Source organism: Cajanus cajan, chromosome 3 (assembly GCF_000230855.2).
Source record: "Cajanus cajan strain Asha chromosome 3, NIPB_CcT2T_4, whole genome shotgun sequence".
NCBI classification, from domain to species: Eukaryota; Viridiplantae; Streptophyta; class Magnoliopsida; order Fabales; family Fabaceae; genus Cajanus; species Cajanus cajan.
The window spans coordinates 70,706,317-70,729,695 of NC_138519.1; the positions used below are offsets into that span (position 1 = coordinate 70,706,317).

The 23,379-nt window shown below is 35.8% G+C and overlaps 2 protein-coding genes across 2 annotated transcripts; one reads left to right on the plus strand and one right to left on the minus strand.

Moving 5' to 3' along the window:
- The first annotated feature begins 472 nt into the window (after positions 1 to 472).
- On the plus strand, positions 473 to 10,545 carry LOC109801005 (enhancer of mRNA-decapping protein 4). Its single transcript, XM_020362005.3, has 12 exons — positions 473 to 1,297; positions 2,162 to 2,211; positions 2,289 to 2,445; positions 2,555 to 2,773; positions 5,211 to 5,339; positions 5,588 to 7,177; positions 7,605 to 7,964; positions 8,053 to 8,172; positions 8,302 to 8,472; positions 9,302 to 9,460; positions 9,573 to 9,698; positions 9,976 to 10,545. Exons 1-12 carry the CDS (start codon positions 671 to 673, stop codon positions 10,282 to 10,284), a joined length of 4,017 nt encoding a protein of 1,338 aa, XP_020217594.1. The 5' UTR covers positions 473 to 670; the 3' UTR covers positions 10,285 to 10,545.
- A 5,656-nt stretch (positions 10,546 to 16,201) lies between these two features.
- On the minus strand, positions 16,202 to 17,066 carry LOC109801114 (Chaperone DnaJ-domain superfamily protein). Its single transcript, XM_083071188.1, has one exon. It carries the CDS (start codon positions 16,974 to 16,976, stop codon positions 16,527 to 16,529), a length of 450 nt encoding a protein of 149 aa, XP_082927314.1. The 5' UTR covers positions 16,977 to 17,066; the 3' UTR covers positions 16,202 to 16,526.
- Positions 17,067 to 23,379: the final 6,313 nt, after the last annotated feature.

Here is a 23,379-nt window from a genome sequence, read left to right on the forward strand (position 1 = left end):
CGGATAAATAATAGACATGATTTCATAAATAGTTTTTTAAATAAAATTTAAAAAAAATCATGCAAAAGATTAATAAATTTAATTCATATTATTTTTATCATATTTGCAACTTTGAGACAAAAAATAGAATTGATAATGAAATTCAACCTAAAAGTTAATGTTAAATCATCACTAATGGTCAATTTTATCGGTGGATGAATTTTAATGAAGGGATCTAAATTACGAATTTTATAAAATTAAGAAATTAAAATTAAAAGACACAAAACTTTAGATATGGTAATATAAAAAGACAAAAGTGTAATTTACTCAGAATTATACTATCAAGTTTAATAAATTATCTTCTATTTAATTTATTGAAGAACAGTAGAAAACAATTTGAATTGATATAATATAATTAAATTATATTTGATATAAAAAGAAATATAGATTTAGGGTAATAATTAAATGAAAGGGTAGTTGAATTTAAGTTGAAAGAAGAAAGAATGAGTGAATGAGCTCCATTTCTGTAAGCAAATCAGAAATTGGTGCAGCCTCTTCCATTTCCCCTTTCCTTCCTCTTTCTTCAGATCTCAAACACCATTCTTCTCAATCTTCAATCTCCAATCTCCAATCTCCAATCCCTATATAACAAATCACATCATCATTCAGATTGAATTGTGGATTCAATCTGATGATGGCTTCCCCCAATCCCAATCCCAACCACAACCACCCTCCTCCTCCCTTCGACATGCACTCCTTCTTCAACCCTAACCCTAACCCTAACCCTAACACCGCCCACTCACCCTCCTCCTCCTCCTCCTCCTACCCTCCGCCCTTCTCCGCCGCGCCCTTCCACTTCCCCGCCTTCGACCACCGCTCCCTCTCCTTCCCCACCCCGCCTCTCCAGCCTCCTCCGCCCTCCAACCCCAACGCCGGCGCCCGCCTCATGGCCCTCCTCACCAACCCCTCCCCCCAGCCCCCTCCCTCCTCCTCCTCCTCCTCCCCCTCCTCCGCCGTCCTCGCCGCTGCCACCGCCGCCGCCGCCGCCCTCACGCGCCTCCCCAGCACCAAGGTCCCCACTGGCCGCCACCTCGCCGGGGAGCGCGTCGCCTATGACGTCGACGTCAGGCTGCCCGGGGAGCTCCAGCCGCAGCTTGAGGTCGCTCCGATTACCAAATACGGGTCGGATCCGAACCCGGTTTTGGGGAGGCAGATTGCGGTGAATAAGTCGTATATATGCTATGGACTCAAACAGGGGAACATTAGGGTGCTTAATATTCACACTGCTGTTAGGTCTTTGCTCAGAGGCCACGCTCAGGTTTGTTTGCTTTTAAGTGAATCACTTTGCATTGCATGCTCTTCTTTTTCTCCTGGGCTGCTTTGTTTGCTTTAAGTGAACCGCATTGCATTGTCTTGTTGTTTTCTTCTGTTGGTTTTGCATTATAAGGAAAAAAAAAAGTTATATGGGGCAGTGTTTAGGAGGGGTGAGAAAAGAAATGGAAATGAGGGGACTTTAGGAAATGGTTGGTTATTATGAGTTTATGAGATGCAACGACATGAAAGGCTTTTCTCGCCGGTTGAGTGGCTTTGCATGGATTGGATAATGGCATGATGTATTGTGGCTAATCGGAATATGTTTGTGTGCATGTACGTTGAGCATTTTGATTGTTGATCTATCATGTACTTTGGGAGATGTTAGCTTTTAATTTCCTGATGTAAAATGTTCTGTCTATTGGTTTAACTTTTAAGTTTCATTTTTAACATCTTGGGTTATTTTTGTGTCCGTGAGGAAAGGGGGCAATGTGAAATTTGAATCATGATCCTGGTCCAAATATGTTATATTGATGATGCTTCTATTAATTTCTTGGATGAAAAAATAGCAGATAGAAACAATGGGCATGGGAACACCCTTAACATTGGATTTCCCGGCTAGCATTGCTTTTTTATTAGTGAAAGTTACTTTTTAGTGCTGCTATAATTCGGTGAAGGGCCATATTTTTTTTTGTTTGTTGTAGTTGAGTTCTTGTACTTATTCTAAATCAAAGGTTGTTTGCTGGTTTGTTGCCTTTGGACTCGTCAGTTATTTTGCTATTTCTATAATGCTATGCATGTATTTTCAATGGCTAAATTATTTAAAGGATAAACAATTTGTCATTTGATTAATCTTTTTCCCCCTTGTCAGAGGGTCACAGACTTGGCGTTCTTTGCTGAAGATGTTCATCTCTTGGCTAGGTAGTTTTTGTTGCCCGAAAATTTTAAATGGCATAGTTTGCTTGTCTATGAATTATGGAAACATGCTTTCTCTACAGTGTTGGCACAGATGGCCGTGTCTATGTGTGGAAGATCTCTGAAGGTCCAGACGATGAAGATAAGCCTCAAATTACTGCCAATATAGTTATTGCTCTTCAAATAGTGGGGGAGGAGAAAGTTGAACATCCTCAAATTTGCTGGCACTGCCACAAACAAGTAATTGCCCCATATTCTCCTGTTTCATTGTTCTCAATTCTAAAAACTTTAAGCTATGATTTACCTTTCTTCCTTGTATTCTTGTATATTAATTCATCCTTTCATACAGGAGATTTTGATAGTTGGTATGGGAAAATATGTTTTGAGAATTGACACCACAAAAGTTGGAAATGGTGAAGCCTTTGTGGCAGAGGTTCCTCTGAGATGTCCTGTTGACAAGCTCATTGATGGGGTTCAGCTGGTTGGCACACATGATGCGGAGGTGACTGATTTGTCAATGTGCCAATGGATGACCAATCGATTGGTATCTTCGTCACAGGATGGCACAGTATGTATTTTTTTCTTGTTCTAATCAATTGCTGTTCTTTGTTTTGTCCAGTTTTAAATTATTTCATTGGTTGAATTGAAAGATGCCAATGTTTGTTATAGCATTTATTTTATCAGGATAAATATGGTTTCTTTTAGCTTGCTCATAAAACCAGGCACACAATTATGTTGGTGCATTCAAGTATAGGAATGGAGAGAGAAAACAGTGAGCAATATTATTGTATGAACACCATGCCGACAGACACTGCCAATCAAAAGCTCAAGATGTATTATAATAATAATGAAGTCTGTAGTATTGTTATTAATGGTGGATTGCAGCGAGCCAAAAATCTGCCAGAAAAATATGGTGGATGGCATAATCGTGGAAGCATGACAGCTATAATAAAAACAAAAACTAATATATATATATATATACACAAAATTTTTTGAAAGATATATAATGAATAAAAGAAAACCTATTAACACATGAAAAACAATAAACTAGAAAATATAATTTTTTTCAAAACTAGAAGATATACAGTAGGAAGAGATATTCTCCAAATCTGAACTTAATTATTAAAATCATTTTGTTTAGCAATATGAAAACTGAATTTCAGATTCATTGAAGAGTGTATGTCTGGGAATATGAATTTATTTGTTAAAAATTGAGTATGATTAGAAATATGAAATTGGAATTCCAGATTCATAGAACAGAGCAGAGAGGGGAGGAGAAAGAACAGGAAAGGAATAGGGAAAGTAGAGAAACAAAGGGAAAGTTAGAGTTAGAGAAGGAAATTTAGTTCCATTACTGGAGACACCAGAGGCATGCCAGAGGCTTCCATGCACTTGCCAGAGATAGTGGTGGCCTGGTGGGAATATGCAATGAAGGAATTTATTTTCTTACATGACTGGAGAGGGTTATGAACATGGTTGTCAATCTCTAGTGATAACTCGTAAACTCGTACGAGTTTATGAGATTAGGGCAGCCTACCTGTATAACTCGGAGGTAAACTCGTTTTTAAGTAATCTTGGAGTAATCTCGGTAATCTCGCGAGATCACGTCCGAGTTTAAGAGATCACGTTTTTTTTTTCATTTACACAAAACGTGTGTTTTGTGTTAGGATTTAGGAGCTCTCATTTAGTCTCTGAACGCATCTCCTTCTCCGTGTCGCCTCCTCCATGCTCCTCCTCTCCTCCTCGCGCGCCTCCTCACCCTGCGAGCCTCCTCTCCCCGCGCGCCTATTCTCCCCCGCGCGCCTCCTCTCCCTCGTGCGCCTCTGCTGTTCTTCTCCGCGCGCCTCCGTGTTCTTCTCCTCCGCGCAAACCAACTCTTGATGTCTTAGTTTTTTATCTGTCTATTTTTAAGAACTTGTGTTTTGTCATTTGTGTGAACTTTTGTTAAGAACTTGTGTTAAGAACATTTATTATTAATGTAATTTACTATTTTGCTCTTTAATATGGAGTTAAAATGTTCAATTATTATGTTATTTTTATTTATTTATTTATTTATTTTTTATTGAGTAATCTCTTCCGAGTTTACGATACGAGTTTGCGGAGCCTCCATGAGATTACGTAAACTCTCGAGATTGACAACCTTGGTTATGAATGTGCATAGAAGAGTTGTTTCCCTTCAATAATTATAATTGTGTGGAATGATTGAGACTGTTTGTTTGCTTTGAAAAGCATGCTTAAAAGTTTTGGTTTTTCGGCCATGGTCACTGTTTCTGCCATGGCTGCCACACAAATAGTGTTTCTCCTAAGCTGCTTGACTATGCTCCTTACATAGTGTTTTGTTCAAATTTGTCATGCCTAGACTGCTATTTGATAACATTTATCTGTAGTTAAAATGTGCTGAAGTATTTTAATATTTTCTTAAATTTGTGCTTATTGGCACTGTTCTCATGCAAATATTGCTCAAAAACAAGTAGATGCAGTTACCAAAAAGTAGTGAGGACAAAAATGGAGAACTAATTTGAATGAACAACACTTGGAGGTAGTTCCTTAAATGCTTTTGGTGTTCTCTTATTAAAGTTAGAGTTTCACCTTGGTAACTCACACATAAAAGGCAGCATTTAAAGTCAGCCTTGAATACCAAAATGAAACTCTAATTTTGATGAGAATAACACCAAAAGCACTAAAAGAACTACATCTAAGTTTTTGCCCATATGAAACCAGGGAAAAAGTTGTGCTCTATAATTATTTATAGTTTATTTTATTTTATACCGACACTTTAAATCTGATAATATTTATTGAAGTTATGTAACAGATTAGGATCATTTGGAAACTTGGAGATAATGCTGATAGAAAACTACCTGATTTTCTCTTTATTAATTTGAATTTGGTCTCAATTGAGTTTAACATTCTCATGCATGCCTATTGACATTGTGCTTAATTCTTATTTTGTTTAATTTGTTATAGATGTCTTAATCATATTTGTCTATGATCATCAAATGTGACAGATAAAGATCTGGGAAGATCGCAAGACACAACCACTTGCAATTTTGAGACCCCATGACGGACATCCAGTTTTTTCTGCTACATTTTTTACTGCTCCACACCAGCCCTATCATATTGTTCTTATAACAGCAGTAAGTGTATTCAACAACTGTAGTAGATTAGGTCTTCTATCTGAATTTGTGTTGTCCAGTACCAGGGTAGTGCAATTTTTGTGATAATAATCAATTTTATTTACATTTAAAAGCTTAAAAAAATTGACAGATGTCTGTGTCCGTGGTTTGTTGTTTCTATCAGATAGTCCTCCATAGAACTACCTTTTCACATGTGGCTGGTATAGTAATATTGTTTTACTTGTTTATAATAATTGAAATCTGTGTAGGGACCACAAAATCGGGAGGTGAAGCTTTGGGTCTCAGCAAGTGAAGAAGGTTGGCTTCTCCCAAGTGACACTGAATCATGGAAATGCACTCAGACGTTGGAGTTGAAGAGTTCAGCTCAACCATCTAAGGATGCATTCTTTAATCAAGTTGCAGCATTGCCTCATGCAGGTCTGCTTTTACTTGCAAATGCCCAGAGGAATGCTATATATGCTGTGCATTTAGAATATGGTTCTAATCCAGAGTCAACACGCATGGATTATATAGCTGAGTTTACTGTGACCATGCCCATTCTGAGTTTTACTGGTACAAGTGATATTCTACCTCATGGTGAACATATTGTTCAGGTTTATTGTGTTCAGACACAGGCTATTCAGCAGTATGCTTTGGATTTATCCCAGTGCTTGCCTCCACCAATGGAAAATTTGGGACTAGAGAAGTCAGATTCCAGTGTTTCCCGCGATGCAGTTAATGTTGAAGGATTCCACTCTTTAGACTCTTCTGTAGGTAGAACATCTGAAATGTCTTTAACCAGTTCTGCTCCCAAAACAATGTTACCAGCAGGTAGTACGGAGAGTGGATTTATGGCAAGGTACCCTTTAAGCACTGGTCATGCTGAGGCACCTATTTCTAAAGAAATCAGCAGTTCAAATACTGAACCTAAATCTGTTACATTAGTTCCATCTAGTAGTGATCCTGATATTGTTTGTATTCCATCTCCACCTCTTCCTTTGAGCCCAAGGTTATCTAGGAAACTCTCTGATATCAGGAGTCCACAATCTAACTTGAATGATCAAGTTGGGGACCATCCTGTTAATGATTATTCAATAGACAGACAATTGGATCCCATTCACAGGAACATGTCTGACCCATTGAATAATGATCCAAAGAATGACGACAAGAAAGTGAAGCAGGATGACATTTCTAGTGTACTTAACCCTTCTGTTATGTTTATGCAACCAACTCATCTAGTTACACCATCTGAGATCACAAAATCTGGTTCCACCTCTGAGACTAACATAATTGATAGGAAGACTGAGGGGGAAGCAAAGATCCAGGATGTGGTTGATGTCGGTAATGCCGAAGTGGAAGTGAAAGTGGTGGGTGAGACAAGATCTAATCCAAATGATGAATTTGGTAGGCAGGGGTCACAGCAAACTCCAGTTTCTGATAAGGAAAAATTATTTTGCTCTCAGGCTTCAGATCTTGGTATTGAGATGGCCCGAGAATGCTGTGCAATATCTGGGGACACATATCTTGCAGAGGAATCTGGACAACTTGATTCTCTGGGAGGAGACTCGCTGGCTCAACCTTCTGATGCCGGTGAGGATGGACTCCAAGACTTGGCGAAAGATGCCCATGAAAAGGTTTCTGGCTCATCTACATCTGTGGCAGTACCACCATCTCATGTGCCTAATGCAAAAGGGAAAAGACAGAAGGGTAAAAATTCTCAAGCATCAGGCCCTTCCCCATCTTCTCAAAGTGTGTGCAATTCAACTGATTCATTCAATGAAACAAATGGAAATCCAAGCTTCCCATCTGCTGAAAATGCTTTCCCTCAAATTCTGGCAATGCAAGAATCAATCAATCAGGTGCTTTCTCAAGGGTTTTTGGATGGTCAAGATGATGTTTAGCTAATCATGCATAATATTTTAATTTATTAGCAAGTGTTTAAGGGGACTTTTTGTTGATAATGTTTTTTATAAGTGTTTTTTTTAAATAGTAACGAACTATTCTCAGAAAAAAGGTGAAAACATTTTTTTTAATATCTCTTTTCTGACCTCCAGAAGCTAGAGTTTTTAACTTCTCTATGAGTGCTTGTTCATTTTCTATCCAAATGAGTTTTTCATTTCCTTATTTTAAGACCTTAAGAGATGTATATATTATTTGTTTGTGCTTGACTGATTTTTTAACTTGTGAAAAGAGTATAAAAGTGTATTGAAGTAACATGCAAGAATTGTATTTTGCATATTTTGGCAGTTTGGTTCATAAATAATTTATTATCTTCTTATTTGGCAGTTGTTGACTATGCAAAAAGAGATGCAGAAGCAAATGACAATGATGGTTGCTGTTCCAGTGACAAAAGAAGGTAGAAGGCTTGAGGCTGCCCTAGGCAGAAACATGGAAAAAGCTGTCAAGGCCAACAGTGATGCTTTGTGGGCTCGAATTCAGGAGGAGAATGCAAAAAGTGAAAAGTTGTTACGAGATCGACTTCAACAAGTTACCGGTTTGATTAGTAACTTTATGAATAAGGATCTAACAGTAATACTGGAGAAAACAGTAAAGAAGGAAATGGCTTCAGTTGGGCAAGCAGTAGTACGTGCAATGTCTCCTGCTGTGGAGAAAATAATATCTTCTGCTATAGTGGAGTCCTTCCAGGTTTGCACATTGTCTTTCTATCTAATAGAAATTAGAATGAACGCAATAAGGTTGTTTTTGCTGGAATCTAATTGGCATTTTATGCCAGAGAGGAGTGGGTGATAAGGCAGTGAACCAACTTGATAAATCAGTTAATTCAAAACTTGAAGCTACTGTAGCTAGGCAAATCCAAGCACAATTTCAGACAACTGGCAAACAGGTGCTTCAGGTATGTCACTTGCTTTCACTCTCTAGAGTATTGTATCTTCATATTATACATCATTCTTGGAGTTATTGGTATTTGTGATTTCATCCGAGGAAACATTTGTTCATTACTGTGAAATAATTTTTTCTGTAGGATGCACTCAAATCCAGTTTTGAAACATCAGTGGTTCCTGCATTTGAGATGTCATGTAAAGCCATGTTTGAGCAAGTGGATGCTACATTTCAGAAAGGCATGGTTGAACATTCAACTGCTGTGCAGCAACGCCTTGAATCTGCACCCACTTCGTTGGCAATGACACTAAGGGTGAGTAACTGTGTCTATTTGTTCCTTTGGGGTCTTTTGAAGCAACCTTTTCCTTTGTATAAAAATGTATTACTCAAGATATTCTCTCCTAGGGAGAGATAGATGAGTTGTCAGAAAAGATGAGCAGGATTATATGAATTAAAAGAGTATAATGAAATTGATCGGGCTAGAGATGACCTCTTTTATGCCTTTTGTTTTTATAAAAAAATTCAACTTGTAAATTGCTAAAAGTCTCAAAATCTATATCAAGGGGATTTGGATCCACACTTATTTCTAAGTGTTCTGTGCACCAATTTCTCTCTAGTCTCTTAGAGCTGGCGATAGAGTGATACATATAAGTTGGGAATATATCTTCCCTAAAACTGGTGGATCTGGATCCACTTGTGAGGTGTAACTGCTTGCCAATTTTAAGAGATCAAGCTTTCATGGTATTTTGTTAATGATATCTTGATTGACAATGTTTTGGTTCTTGTTGTCTTTTGTATGAACTATGAAGGCCCCTTTTGCATATTTAGGCCAAAAGGAAGATACCTTCTATGAGAACATATTTGCATCTTTGTGCGGGCTAGGGTCATCATATCACCGATATACTGAGGAATCTTGCTGATTCTTATATGCTTTTATGTCTTGTAGAAAATGTTAAAATTATTATTTATCTTAAAATATTTGTTGCTTAGTTCATACTTGAAGTGACGAACTTCTCACCTGCTTAAAAGAAATGATTGATATCTAGAATTATTTAGCTTATTTAAATATTATAGTGTTGCTCTTATTTAGCTTGCCACCCTTGGTATCTCAATGGCATTATTTCTCTTGATGCACTTTGCAGGATTCCATTAATTCGGCATCATCAATTACTCAAACCTTGAGTAGAGAGGTGCTTGAGGGCCAGAGAAAGCTAGTGGCATTCGCTTCTACAAGAACAAACTCAGGCTCATTAAATCCTTTGCCCGTCCAGCTGAACAATGGTCCTTTACTTCATGAAAAGGTGGGGTAACTTTGCTATTGCGGGTCTTAATTGTAGGTAGTGGTTACAAGAAAGCTTTTCTTTTGAGCGTACATGGTAATATTTGCTTTTGCAATTTTGCATTGCGTATCAGGTTGAGGTGCCCCTAGATCCCACACAGGAGCTAACAAGGTTGATTTCTGAACGGAAATACGAGGAGGCTTTCATTGGAGCTCTACATAGAAGTGATGTATCCATTGTATCTTGGTTATGTTCTCAGGTATGCCACAGATGTTATATCTTTCAATCAAACAGATGTTAACTATCAGCTATGATTGGTTTCGGAGGGGCAAATGGTGTAAAATGCTACTACAACCGTTTGCAATCCAAATCTTCTGATTTACTTGAGTTGAAGAAGCATCAACATTAATTGAAATTCTTACACTTGTGTGTAGATATTTATAATCTTATTCAAATAAGTATGGACTACTAATAGTTAAGAAGAATTAACAGCATCACTCACTCACTCACTCACTCACTTCGTTTGTGCTAAGCAGGTTGATTTACGTGGACTTTTGACAATGGTTCCTCTTCCTTTAAGCCAAGGTGTATTGCTTTCACTTCTGCAGCAGTTGGCTTGTGATATAAACAACGATACAGCGCGAAAGATTGCGTGGTTGACAGATGTGGCTGCTGCCATAAACCCGTCAGATCCTGTGATTATATCGCACACACGACCCATATTTGAGCAAGTCTATCAGATTCTCAATCATCAACGTAGCTTGCCTACAATGACTGGATCTGATCTGTCAAGTATCCGTCTTTTATTGCATGTCGTCAACTCCATGCTTATGACATGTAAATGATGATGATGATGATTTTTTTTTCTTTTCATTTCCAGAAATGTGCAAATTCTTCGCCTTGTGAACTTGTAATAGAATTGGAATTTTGTACAAAGCTCAGTGATTTTTGTTGAAAGGGTCGAAATTGGGTAGTAAGTGTTGACAGATGTTAGGTAGTTCATATGTCAAAATATTCTGCAGCAACGAAATTGAATTTTTGACTCTAAATTCTCAGGTTCTTGTATTCCATGTCCATGTGGGAATCATAATTTTAAAATGCGTTAATCCCATGTCTATAAATTCAAACAGCAATGTTAAATGAGAATGAGTTTAGGATTTTTTTGAACATTTTATCTTTATTTTTATTTCTAAATTGAATTTGAATATTTTTAAAATATTCAAATATAAAATGAAATTACATGATAAACACTCTTAAATCTTGAATATAAATAAATAGTGTATGATGATATCTAATATAAGTATTGATTTTATCTTATTCAGCGATATTAAGATTCTACATTTAATTGAAGTTTTATTTTGAAGAATATTTTATATTTATATTAAGTTTCAATAAAGAATAGTTAAGAAAAGTATTTTTACTCCATAAAATTAGTATAATTAAACATTGTCAATTAATTATTAAAATATATGTTCAGTTTAGGTTCCATGTTATGTTTTTAGTTGTTTAGTAGAATTTAAGAGTTAGAAATTTTTAAGGTGAAGTTATGAAGTTATAGTTCATGTTGAGGTCAAACTGATATAAGGGAAGAATTATAAATAGAAAAAATGAAAACTAAAATTTTATTTTGTTTTAAAGTGTTTTAGAAACAAGTTAATGAGAGGAATTTTAGATTTTAGGAAGTATGTTCCTTTTCTAGATTCTTTTAAAGATTCAAGATTTTTTCACGAAGTTGAGACGAAATTTAAGAAGCGATTTTTTTTAATCTATTTGAGATAAAAAAATAATAATTCAAAAGTTTCTAAAATAATTTTTTTTTAAAAAAATTATGAAATGTGTAACGTAGTAAGTATTTCAAAAGGCGATGAGTGATTTAGTAGCCCAGAACGGGCCGTTCCTAAACTGGAACAGACCGTTCCAAATTATTAAATTGGCCTATAAATCCTAGACCGGAACGGGCCGTTCCAAACGTGATTGTGGTGAGTTAAATTCAACTCCAGAACGGGCCGTTCTGGTTTGGAAACCGGCCGTTCTGGTTTTAGGACGATCCGTTCTGCATGTGATTTTTACACATGATGAAGAAGCCCAGAACGGGCCGTTCCGGATTTAAAATGGGCTGTTCTGGCCACTTTAGACTTCTATAAATAGAGGTTGTGCAGTTGAGGAGAAGAAGAGGTTTTTAGAGAGAAGTTTTAGAGAGAATGACTCTGGACTAGGAAACTTGCTTTGGGTGGATTGAAGTTCTGTGTTGAGCTTCGGAAAGAAAATTCTACTTCTTCCCGAATTCTTGGCTGTTCGGAGACAATATTCAGGTAAGGGAAGCTAAATTGTAGATTTGTTGGTTGTATGTGAGTTGAGGACTCATTTAGGTGCTTAGGTTGATTGGTGTTGTTTGGGGTGTAAGTTGGCATGATAGATGGGTTGTAAACATGTAATATGAGTTGTGTTATGTGATGAAAATGTTGTGTGTTGCTAATATATGATTAAATATTTATTTATGATGTTGTTGGTGATGCTTTTGTGATGAAGATGAGATGTAAATGAGATGCATGTTGTAATTAAGTTGTGAAGTTGTTTACAAGTTGTGTGTTGATCTTTGATATTGTTGAAACATGTTGAAATTAAGTTAATAGGTTAGCTGATGAGATGATAATTATGTTGTTTAAAGTTGAAATGAGATGTTGTGTTGTTAAAATGTGTTGTTAAATAGTGTTGATGAGTTGTTGTTGTATATCATGTTGTTTAAGTTGAAAGTTGATTGAGATGATGAGTTGAAAAGTTGTATGTTGTTTAAGCTGTTGAGTTGAACTGTGCTGTTGAGTTGTTAGCTGATTAAACTGTGATGATGATTTGTTGATTACTAGGACTAGGAGAGATGTTTTTTAAGTTTCTCATCCCATTGTGTGGATTGAGATAGTTGTTGTGCTCTGAGAGCCCAATTTGTTGAAAAACTCTCCTTGGGAAGTTGTCTCTTGGAGTGGACGTTGTGTTGTTCTCCTCTAGGACTTAGTTGATCCCGTGTGTGGGCAAGCTCGAGGCACACGTGTACAAAGCAACCACGGTATAGGGGCCAGGCCGAGCTATACCGATTACAAGCGGTTAGATGTTTATTGTTGTAAAGTTGTTATGGTGCCTATTGTTGTAAAGTTGAAAAGTTGGGGACATATGGTGAAGATATATGTCCTATGTTGAGATACATAGTACTAAGGAGATAAGTTGAAAGTTGTTTTAAAGTTGAATCCCTTAGTACTATATGGACGACATGGAAGTAGTCGATCTATGTTATGGTTGAATGACCAATTTGAGTAAGGTATCTAGTTAGAGATATAGTCTTTGACTAGGTACTAGAGGGTGAGTGTACTTAGAGGACAGTGAGTGGGCTAACTCCATATGTGGATTGATGATGCTAGCCAAGGCCGTGGTAGGCTCATACCCAAACCCTTCTGTCCTGACAGTAGTACTGGACCTCCGAGTCTAAGTGGCACACCTGAGCAATCGCCTATTGTTGTCTATACCTGGTTCTCTTCGGAGTTCCTAACGATGTCCTATACCTGACCTGGTTGAGATAGGTCAAACGTTGGATTCGGTAGGGTTTATGCCACCTAGACTGCTCAACCTCAGTTGTAGGCGATCTCCGAGTTGAAATGCGTGACGACGCATAAGTTGTTGATGAGTTGATTTGTTGTTAATAAGAGTTGTATATATGTTGTTGTGTTGTTAAGCTGTGATTGTGTTGTATGTTGATCTTGTTAAGGATGATGATAGTGTTGTTATGTTGTAAGTTGTTTTTAAACATGTGTTGTTGAGAGATGTGTAATACATGTGTTGGTTGTTGTTATGATGAATATGGTAACTATTTCAAATGGTTTGTACAGTAGTTGTGTTAAAGTATTGATCAGTGTCGATATGTTGAATATAAGTTGAAACGATGTTAAGATGTATAGTATATGTGTCGTTTATAATTTGTGTCGGATGTGAAGATGATTATATAGTTGTTGTATTTCATATTTGATATTTATGAGTTGCTTATTGTCTCTAGCTTACCCTTGCATGTTTCTATGTGGTTTGGACTGCGATTATCATACGTTATATGGGAGCAGGACAGGGATAGACTGGGAGATAGCTGCTAGAGGCCATAGGAGGTGCCTGGAGATGAATATCTTTTTGTAGGCTACCTTATAATAGAATATTTTGTTGTATATAACTGGTTGATGTTGGTTGCTTGATTAGCAACTTGTGTTGTAAATATTTTGTTATACTATTTTAGTATATATATTCCAATAGTGTGTAGTGTTATTTTGTAGTGTGACAGTCACAGCGGGTCGTTACAAAATGGATAATTGTGTTTGTGAAATATATTTCACAAACATGACGTACCTTTTTAGTTTAAAACGAGAGTTATGATTTATTAAATAACTTTTTTTCCCAAATAAATGACAAGGTCAGGGAGATGTTATTTTTTGTTTTTTTTTTCTTTTCTTTTTATGATAAAATAATATCTTATTAAAAAATTTAGTAAAACAAAAGAAAGTTGAGTATAAGAACACAATTTAAATAAAAAAATGGTAGAAGTCATGTTAGTGAAACATGACTTGTATTTTGAAAGTCATGTTTCACATGCACAATTTATCTTATTTTAGGATTAAAAAAAAAAAAGAAACTATCTTTTATGAGTAAAACAATTCTTAAGAAGTTGATTAAGAGTTTATGTAACTCAAATTTGGAGAAAGAAGTAGAACTTAGGGATTTTAGAGCATTTTTCTTTTCTTATGGTTTTAGCTTCTATGAAATTAATTAAGATAAAAAAAGTTTGTTTACTTCTTGTTTATTATTTAATGTTGAGTTGGAAAGTCCATTTGAAAACTTGATGTCAAAATTTTTGAAAATTCTTCTATGGCGCAAGTTTTGGATCCTCCTTAAGGGGGAAATGATTTATGTTGGTATTTTGGTTGCATGTATGATAAAGGACAAGATTTAATCTTTTGATATTGTTGGTGATGTTTTTGACGATTTTGAATTAGGTTCGGGGACTTGAAAAGCCTCACATGTCAAGGGTGTTCAACATTCTCACTTAGCGAGCTATCATTTGGTTGAAGGTCTAAAGGTAGAATATGTAGTTTCACTTAAAAAAAAATGAACATTCTGAAAATCAACTTAACAAATGAGTTCATTAAACAAACATTGGTATTTATGTTAGATCACTTTTAATTCATTCAGGATGATGGATCGCTTAACAAATTTTACCCTACGTGATAGATCTAAGTTAGATCTCAACGAGATAATCTTATACAATGATAGTTGACTTTTAGAAGGATGACCATTTTAATTTGCTTAATGTTAATGGGTTACTTAACGAAGCTTTGGCCTTTGAAAGGATGACCATTTTTATTCACTCATATAAAAAATAGAAAAATCACATGCCTACATTTACAAGGGTCATTATCTAAAAATGTATTATAGTGTTTAAAGAAAATCCTCCCTGCAAGATAATTAAGTTTAGGATTTTGCTAAGGATAATAGTTAAAAAATAAATATGTAGAATATTTTCATACATATTTTCATAAAAAATTTAAAATAGGGTCTTGTTAATCATTGTTTAGAACCAATTGTAAATAATTTTCAATTAAAATTGAAATAAAGTTTCACAAGAAATTGTGCAAATACAATTTTCATTGCAAATTTCTATTTTGATTCATTTACATGTGCACTAGTTAGACATTTCCATTAAAATAAAGTGATACAAAAGAATATGCAAATATATTTTTCTATTAAAACTTTCTGTTTTGATTTTTTTTAAAGAACTTTATAATTTTGCTAAGAATACTTGTTATTAGTTAGAAATTTCCATTAAAATAAAGTTATACGAAGAATATGCAAATATACTTTTTCTATGTAAACTTTCTACTTTATTTTTTTTTTTAGAAGAACTTTCTACTTTTGATAAGAGTACTTGTTAGCATTTTCCATAATTTTAAGTACAAAATTATGGCAAAGAATTTAAACAATTATTTCTTATTTTAATCTTTATTGTGATTTTCTAATCAATTTTTAACTTATATTTATATATAAAAGTGATTTTTTTGTTTTTGTATACAAATTTTTTGAATTATTTTACTCATAAATTTTTAAATAATAAAAAAATAACATTGAAATTTAACTATATTTACATATCTAAGATTCAAATTTGTGATCTTGAGATTTGAAAAATAAGCACAATACCAATTATTTTAACAAATATTCATAACTTTAAAATACCTTTAAATAAATATAAAAATATAAAATATCTCGACTTTATTAATAAAATATAAATTAATTCAAAATCTCAAGTACACATTAACTCTCGAGTGTGCTTTTATTAATAGAGAATCAATTCACTTTAACATTTATCAAAGATTATAATCTTTTATTTGACTCATTCATTTACTTATTTCTCCGTAATTCATCATTATTAGGTGAAAACATTTTATGTCTTCATATACTTTATTTAAATAAAAATTAAAATGTAAAAAAAGTAAGTGTAATTACAGTATTAAAAAGTAAATATGTTTTAAAAAAGTGGTAACTAAAAAAAATTATAATTCTATCATCTTTGTTGTAGATTATAAATATAGTATAGAAAAAAATATAAAAAAAAAAATAATAAGTAATTTGTATTTAGAGATTTAATTTTTTTTAAATATTAAGATATCATAGTTAAAAAAAAAAAGAAGCAGATTCCAAAACTATTTACACACAGTGTCTTTACTTTATAGTATAGATAGATATAGAAAGATGAGATTATTCCTTTGTATTTGTCTTAATTTGCAAACAAAAGTAAATAAAATTGAAAAAATTCCGCACTCAAAAAATTAAAAAATAAAATCCATTTACATTCTCACAAAAAGAAGCAGATGCAAAATTTGCTTCCTCCTTAATCTCTCTCTGTCTCTGTTGGTTTCCTCTGCAAATCTAAGTTAGTAATTTCCAAATCACATCACTCTTTTCTCAAATCATTTTCACCGTTTTCTCAATTTTTTTTAACCAGTCCACAGTTTTCTTTGTTAATCTCCGAAGCATGTTAAACACATATTCATCCAAACCTCTAACTCTACCAGCATTGGTCCGTTTCCCATCTCCGCGTCGCGTAAAACACCGGCGACCGGCTCCGACTCAATGGCACCGGACACCGGCGGAGTCTCCCGCTCTGCGCCGCCGCCAGCGTCATATCGTACGTCGCCCTCGCCGAAGGATCCGACAGCGTCTCGTACGCGTTCCGAATCAGAATGAAGTCTCCGCCGCCGACGTCGCCGTCGATCTCCGGCGACCGCCTCACCGACGCGTCGGGATGGTAGAGCTTCGCGAGGCTACGGTACGCTGATTTTATCTCCGTCGGCGACGCGTCTCGCTCGACTCGCAGCACGTCGTAGAGGCTCGCCGCCGGCCGCCGCGTATCAACCGCTACCGCCGCGACGGCGCGGACCGAAGTGCGGCGGGGAACGGCGGAGGAAGAGGAGCGAAACGGAAAAGCGGCGGCGGCGAGGCTAGGCGTTGAAGTCATCGGAAAGTGAATCGAAGGTTGCGATGTGAGTTTTTTTTTTTCTTTCCGGCGAGGGGTGAAATTGGAAAGAGAAATGTTGTAGCGGTGCTTTTGGTGCCGAGCGTAGTTGGGTGAGGGGGTTTATATAGAGGTCAAAGGAAGAGGGAGATAGTGAGGGGTATAAGGGTCATTTCACGTGCCACGAGGGATTGGTGCGTAACTGTGTAGGGTCTGTTGAAGAAAGAGAGTGTGGAAAAAAAGGCCTGTGCTGACGTGGCTTGTGCTGTGCGTTTTGCAACTGCTTCTAGAAGACCCAGATACGGGTCCACAATACTTTCTTGCAATTTTTCTTATTAAAATATCGTCGATTATTCTATCTTATGTATATTACGTTACACTCTTTTTGATTTTTAATAAAATTTATTAATGTAATAAATATTTATTTTGATTTTTATATAACTATTTTTGGTTTTTTTTTTTTCAAATTTACTTTTGAATAGTCAAATGTAGTTTTTGATTACTTTTATTTTACGTCTTCAATTTTTACTAATGAATAACAGTAAAAATATTTGCATAATTTTATTTTAAGTTTTGTTTTATTTTTTGTTTCCACATGATACAAGTGTTTTATAGAAAGATTTTATGCTCAAGTTGGATAGAAGTAGGGATAACAAATATACCCGTACCAGCGGGTAATATCCGAACTCGTCTTGACTTTGACGGGAAATATCCGATTTGACTAGGTACGGGTACGGGTAAAACCCGATATATTAAATCGGGTACGGGTACAGATATGTACTTATCCGCCCCGTACCCATACCCGTACCCATCCTCGTTCCCATTTTTAATTTAATACTTCCTTTTAATTTAATTATATTAAAGAATTTTAATATTTTTTTTTATGTGTGATTATTTATTATAATATGAGATAGAGAAATGACATAATTATAATTATAATATAATAAAAAATTAATTTAAAAATATCATTTTTTTTACAAAAAAAATATAAAAATTGACGGGTACGGGTACGGGTATACCCGATACTCGACGGGGACGGAGATGGGAATGGGGATGGGGATGAAAATCATATATTGACGGGTACGGGTACAGGGACAAGGATGAGTTTGACTCGCAGGGACGGGGATAGGTATCATGAAACCCGTACCCGTCCGGTCCCGTTGCCATCCCTAGATAAAGTATTATAAACAACAAAATCATTTTTAAAAATTAATTTTATAATTATATTATTGATTTAAAATATTTTATCAAATTTAGGTGTTAACATTTAGTGAAGTATTTGATTTTATCAATAAGACTCGAACTAGGAGAGATTGTTTGTGGATTAAAGTGGTCACTTCTATTTATGGGGTAGTAACTTCTTTGAATAGGAGAGGTGGCTGTAGAGGGGTATTTAGGTTGTGGTATGACCTGTGGAATATTGAGGAGGGTGCAACAACTACAAGTAATTGGTTTTTTAAGGAGTGTGTGAGAGTTGTGAGACCCCCCGTACGGAACCCTTTCTTCCCCAACTCTCTTACCCTCTAACTCTCATTTTCTCCTTGCTCCCACTTGAGTCTTGGGCCTCATTCTTCCATTTTCGCTGTCTCAAGGTGGTGGTGAAGAGTAGGTTCAGGATTTCCTAGGAGAGTTCACGGAGCTCTTCTTCTCCCTTGCTGTTCAAGCTTGTCCATCTTCTCCGATCAAGCTTCCCCCTTCTTCATTTTCCTTCCCGAAGCTCGGATCTTCGAACTAAGGTAAGGGAAGTTAGATTTCTGCTGTGTTTTGGTTAAAGATGGGTCTAGGGACTCATTTAAATGGTTGAGAACTGATGATTTTGGCTGAGAACTTCTAAAGTTTAAGTTTTTGGGGTTTTCAGGATTTTGAGAAATTTTGAGGAAATTCTTGGATTGTGGTTGCATGTGGAAAATGAGGTATTTTTCTTGATGTTTGATGAGAATGTGGCATTTTGGCTGGATTGCATGCTTGTTTTCTGTTAAGATTTGCAGGTTTTGAACAATTTTCGAACTTGGGGAGAGTTACTGATGAATTCGCGCTGGGCGCCGTTCTTCGCGCCGGCGCGCGACCACCAGGAGACTCTGTTTAGGCAAGCCCGCCGGGCGCAAGGCTGTGTGCGCTGGGCGAGCTTGCAAATGGGAGTCTCTGGTTGGCCCGCGCCGGGCATGACTCGAGCTGCGCTGGGCGCGATATCAAGAGTAACATGTTTTGGGATACTTGGTGCCGCGCTAGGCGCACTTTTGGACTCGCTGGACGCGAAGGCTCCTTGGGAGTCTCTGCCAAGAGCACGCCGGGCGCAATTGGAATTGCGCTGGGCGCGAGACCTTGGTAGTTCTCTGCCTTTCCCACGCTGGGAGCGGGTTAGGCCCTGCTGAGCGCACCAAACTCCTTGAGTCTCTGCCAGGCAGGCGCTGGGCGCAATTTGGAATTGCGCCAGGTGCGGGAGAGCCTTGGTGCTCTCGGGTTGAGTCTCGCTGGGCGCGAGTACTCCTGCGCTGGGCGCGCTGGTCCTGATGCTCTCGGGTTAAGTCGCGCTGGGCGCGACCTCGAGTGCGCCGGGCGCGCAAGGAGATGATGACCTATATGATGTTGGCTGTTGAATTGTGCCGAGATTGTAAATCAATGATGTTATATGCTGAACCATGTTGTATTTGATGAATATGCTGTGATGACTAGGAGATAAATATGTTAGCTGTATTAGAGGTGTATTGTTGAGCTAGAATCATTGGATTAATAAGTGAAATTTTATAGCATAGCGGAATTATAGACTGTTGGGCTGAATTGTGGAAAATAATAATTGTGATTGAATTGTTGTGCTGTGTGGTGTTGTGCTGTGCTGGGTTGTGCTGAGTTGTGGGATATTATAGCCGCTAAGTCGGTGCTGTTGTTAGCCACATATGTGGTGCTGATTCTAACCGCTAAGGCGGTGCTATTGTTGCCGCTTTGCGGTGCCGTTATAGCCACTCAAGTGGTGTTATTGTTGCTGCTAAGCAGTGCTGATATTGCCGCATTGCGGTGCTGATATTGTTGAGTGGTATAAGTTGTACAAGTGTGTTGATAACTGTATCTGTTGTTTATTTATATTGATATATATTTGTATGTTGAATTTTAATTACACTAGCTTACCCTTTTGTTGTCTCCATGATGTTGGACTGCAATGATCATACAATGTATGGGAGCAGAGCAGGGATAGGTGGGTGTCTGGTGGTGAGTCTCCGGTGGACCCGTGGAGCTGATTTCTGTTGTGATATCTTTTTGCTGTGTAGTTACTTGTGATAGTAACATTTGATTGTAATTTCTTTTGTACACTTTAACTCTGTTCAGACTGGATCATGTATATGTATATTCTAGACTCTATATGTATATATTTGTTCTCTTCTGTGTGGTGTTTCTAGTGTGCAGTGCCGTGTGTAGTGACCAGCCGGGTCGTTACAAGAGTAGTGGGAAATGGTAGGAATACTTCATTTTGGAGGGATTCTTGGTGTACTACAAAACCTTTTTGTGAGAGGTATAGTAGGTTGTTTTCTATCTCTAATAATAAAGAGATGTCTGTGGCGGATATGAGAGTATGTAGGGAGAGAGAGAGTGTGTGGGTGGAATTGGTGTTGGAGGAGGCAATTATTTCAATGGGAGCAATCTCAGTTATCAATTTTGATGCTGGATCTAACATGTGTTCAGATGGATGATACAAATGATGATTCTTGGAAGTGGTCAGCTGATCCAATAGGACTTTATTTAGTCAAGTCAGCTTACTGTGTAATTGTTAATGCCTCAATTTTTGTAGAAATCCCTCTTCATAAGTTCATATGGTGTAGGCTTGTCCCTTCCAAGGTTTCTTGTTTTGCATGGAGGGTGATGCTTGACAGAATCCCAACCAAAGTTAATCTTGTGAAGAGGAATTTGTTATTGTCTTCAGATTCTGGATGTGTGTGGTATAATCAAGGTCTTGATACCTCTTGCCATATATTTTTTGAGTGTTCCTTTACGTACCAGGTTTGGATGTGTTGTGTTTAGAATGGTGCAACCTCTTTGCTGCTCATCAAAATAATTTCATATCTCTTTTTGAGTAGTTCTTAGGCCTTTCTAGTTGTGTTGCTAAAAACCAGTACAAATGGGTGGTGATTTGGCTGGCTACAATATGGAGTATTTGGTTGGCAAGAAATGAAGTTGTATTTGCTAATAAATTCACATCTCCAAAAGATTTGGTTGAATTGATAAAACTATGCTCTTGGAAGTGGTTGAAAGCTAAAGATCTTGGTTTTTACTATCCGTTCTCTTGTTGGTCAAGGCAACCTGCTGCATGTCTTAATCTTTATTAAGTTGTCAACATTAGTGTCTTTGATGATTTTGTGTAGCAGCTTCTGAATTTGGTTCTTCAATGGTCTTCACTGTTGCCCTTGTTTTCCTTTATTTGTTGTGTGGTCAAGATAGAGGTGTTTTATCGTCATTATGCTCGGCTACTGGACAGTGAGGTCATGGAGTATTAGTTTTTTTTTGTTTTTCTTAGTAGTTTTGGTTGACTTTGTTTGTTTTGGATTACTTTTGGTCTGGTTTTCTTGGTTATACCTTGTAGACTACTTAAGAGGCTGAATTTGTCTATTTATTTTTGGTTATTTTTGTAACTGTTTATGGCTTGAAGTACCTCTTATACTCCATTTTAATATATTTCATTTTGCCTAGCAAAAAAAAAAAAAAGACTTGAACTAGAGATTTAGGGAGGAAAAATTCAATTTAATGTAACTATGTATCTAAAACTTGAACTTGAATTCATTGATTAGGCTAAAATAATCTTACGTTAGTTGATGATTCACATACTCAATGATGTTCTTTTTTAATTTATACATTGAGTGTGGAATAAAAAACTCAAACATGAAATTACTAATTAAGTTAAAATGACAACATTACACCAGTTGATCTATGCATTCGACATTGTCCTTTCAATTTGTGTATTAAGTGAAAAAAAAAGTTACAAAAAATATACAAGTTTCAATAATGGTGAAAAGTTGAGATAATATGTACAAGATTAGATTTGAACTTTGTTGTTGTTAATATAATATTTTCTATTGATAAAAAAAAGTGTTTTTTAATGTACAACATTAAAAAATTAGTGATCATTATACAAGATTAATTTTTAATTATACAATAAATTAAAATACTGATTAAGGTTTTTAATTTCTTAAGAGTGAATGCTTTATTTTAGGCATTTGTTTTCAAAGAGACATGGTTGTTCGATTTAAGATTTATTTGAAGGAGAGAAAAACGCGAAGAAAGTGAAGGCAGTGGACAATTGGAGTTGGCATTGGTTGAATAATGATCTTTCAAAGTGGTGCTCTCCCTCTCATCCTTTGCATTTTTCTTCAATTCTATTCTTAAGGAATCATAATACTTTTTTTCTTTTGTTAATTGGCACGCACTTTGCATACATGCCTTTTTGTTAAAAGATAGACAAATTCTTTTGGGTTGTCAATTTTGTCTCCCATTTAATCTAAAGTAAACTAAATCTATAAAAGTTGAATATCATTGCAAGCAAACAATTTGAATACTTTACTAATACTTTTTACTTTGTTACGCATAAAGAAATGAAAAAACAAAAAAGTATTTTCTTCGTGTTGCGCTTTTCGGTTTGGTCTTGTTGTTGGAGCGTAGTTTTTGACATCATGAAATGGTTGTCTAAGTTTTAAATATTATTTGACTCATTTTTCATTCTTTCGTAATGATTATAAGAAGGTTTTCTTTAACATGTCTCTTTAGGTATAACTGATATTTTAAGTTATGATAATATATGTTGTTTGTTCACTTCATGGAATTCATTTTCCGAAAAGGCTTGTATGAAAAAAGTCAACATATATTTATTATAAATACATCTATTCTAGAGAAAATATATACATTTTAAGTTGAAATAAATATTCTTGAAAATATATACACAATTTGATTAAAAAAGTCAATAAAATTGATTATTATATTTACATAAAATTGATTTCATGTCATAGAATTGAAATAGAACTCAACACATCCATGTCACGAACAAAATTTCATCAGACGCATGAACAACAAACTTCAGTTTAAAAACATTAATTAATTATTTTTTGTTATTAAGTTTCAAAATAAAATCTTACTGTTCTAAACAATGAGTTCCACAAAATAAATGTGTTTCCCACCACTTACTAAAGGCATGCTGCCCTAAATTAGCTTCTATAATATAATAATATTCAATATGATTGATATTAAGATATTTTAATACCAATTTTAAATTCGAATATCAGGACATTATGTTCAATATGTTGATACCGTACCAAATAATAAAAGACTTACTTTTTTTTGTTTTTGACAGGAAATTGAAGACTTACTTCTTTAAATAACTAAAACAAGGTTTTTCTTTTAAAGAATAAAATTTTTCCAATTATCTAAA

Excerpts from the sequence above, each read along its gene's own strand:
- LOC109801005 (XM_020362005.3), top strand. The coding sequence starts at position 671 with ATGATGGCTTCCCCCAATCCCAATCCCAACCACAACCACCCTCCTCCT. Across the intron at positions 7,965-8,052 it reads CTATAGTGGAGTCCTTCCAG|AGAGGAGTGGGTGATAAGGC; the intron begins GTTTGCACATTG and ends ATTTTATGCCAG. Across the intron at positions 8,173-8,301 it reads CTGGCAAACAGGTGCTTCAG|GATGCACTCAAATCCAGTTT; the intron begins GTATGTCACTTG and ends TTTTTTCTGTAG.
- LOC109801114 (XM_083071188.1), bottom strand. The coding sequence starts at position 16,976 with ATGACTTCAACGCCTAGCCTCGCCGCCGCCGCTTTTCCGTTTCGCTCC.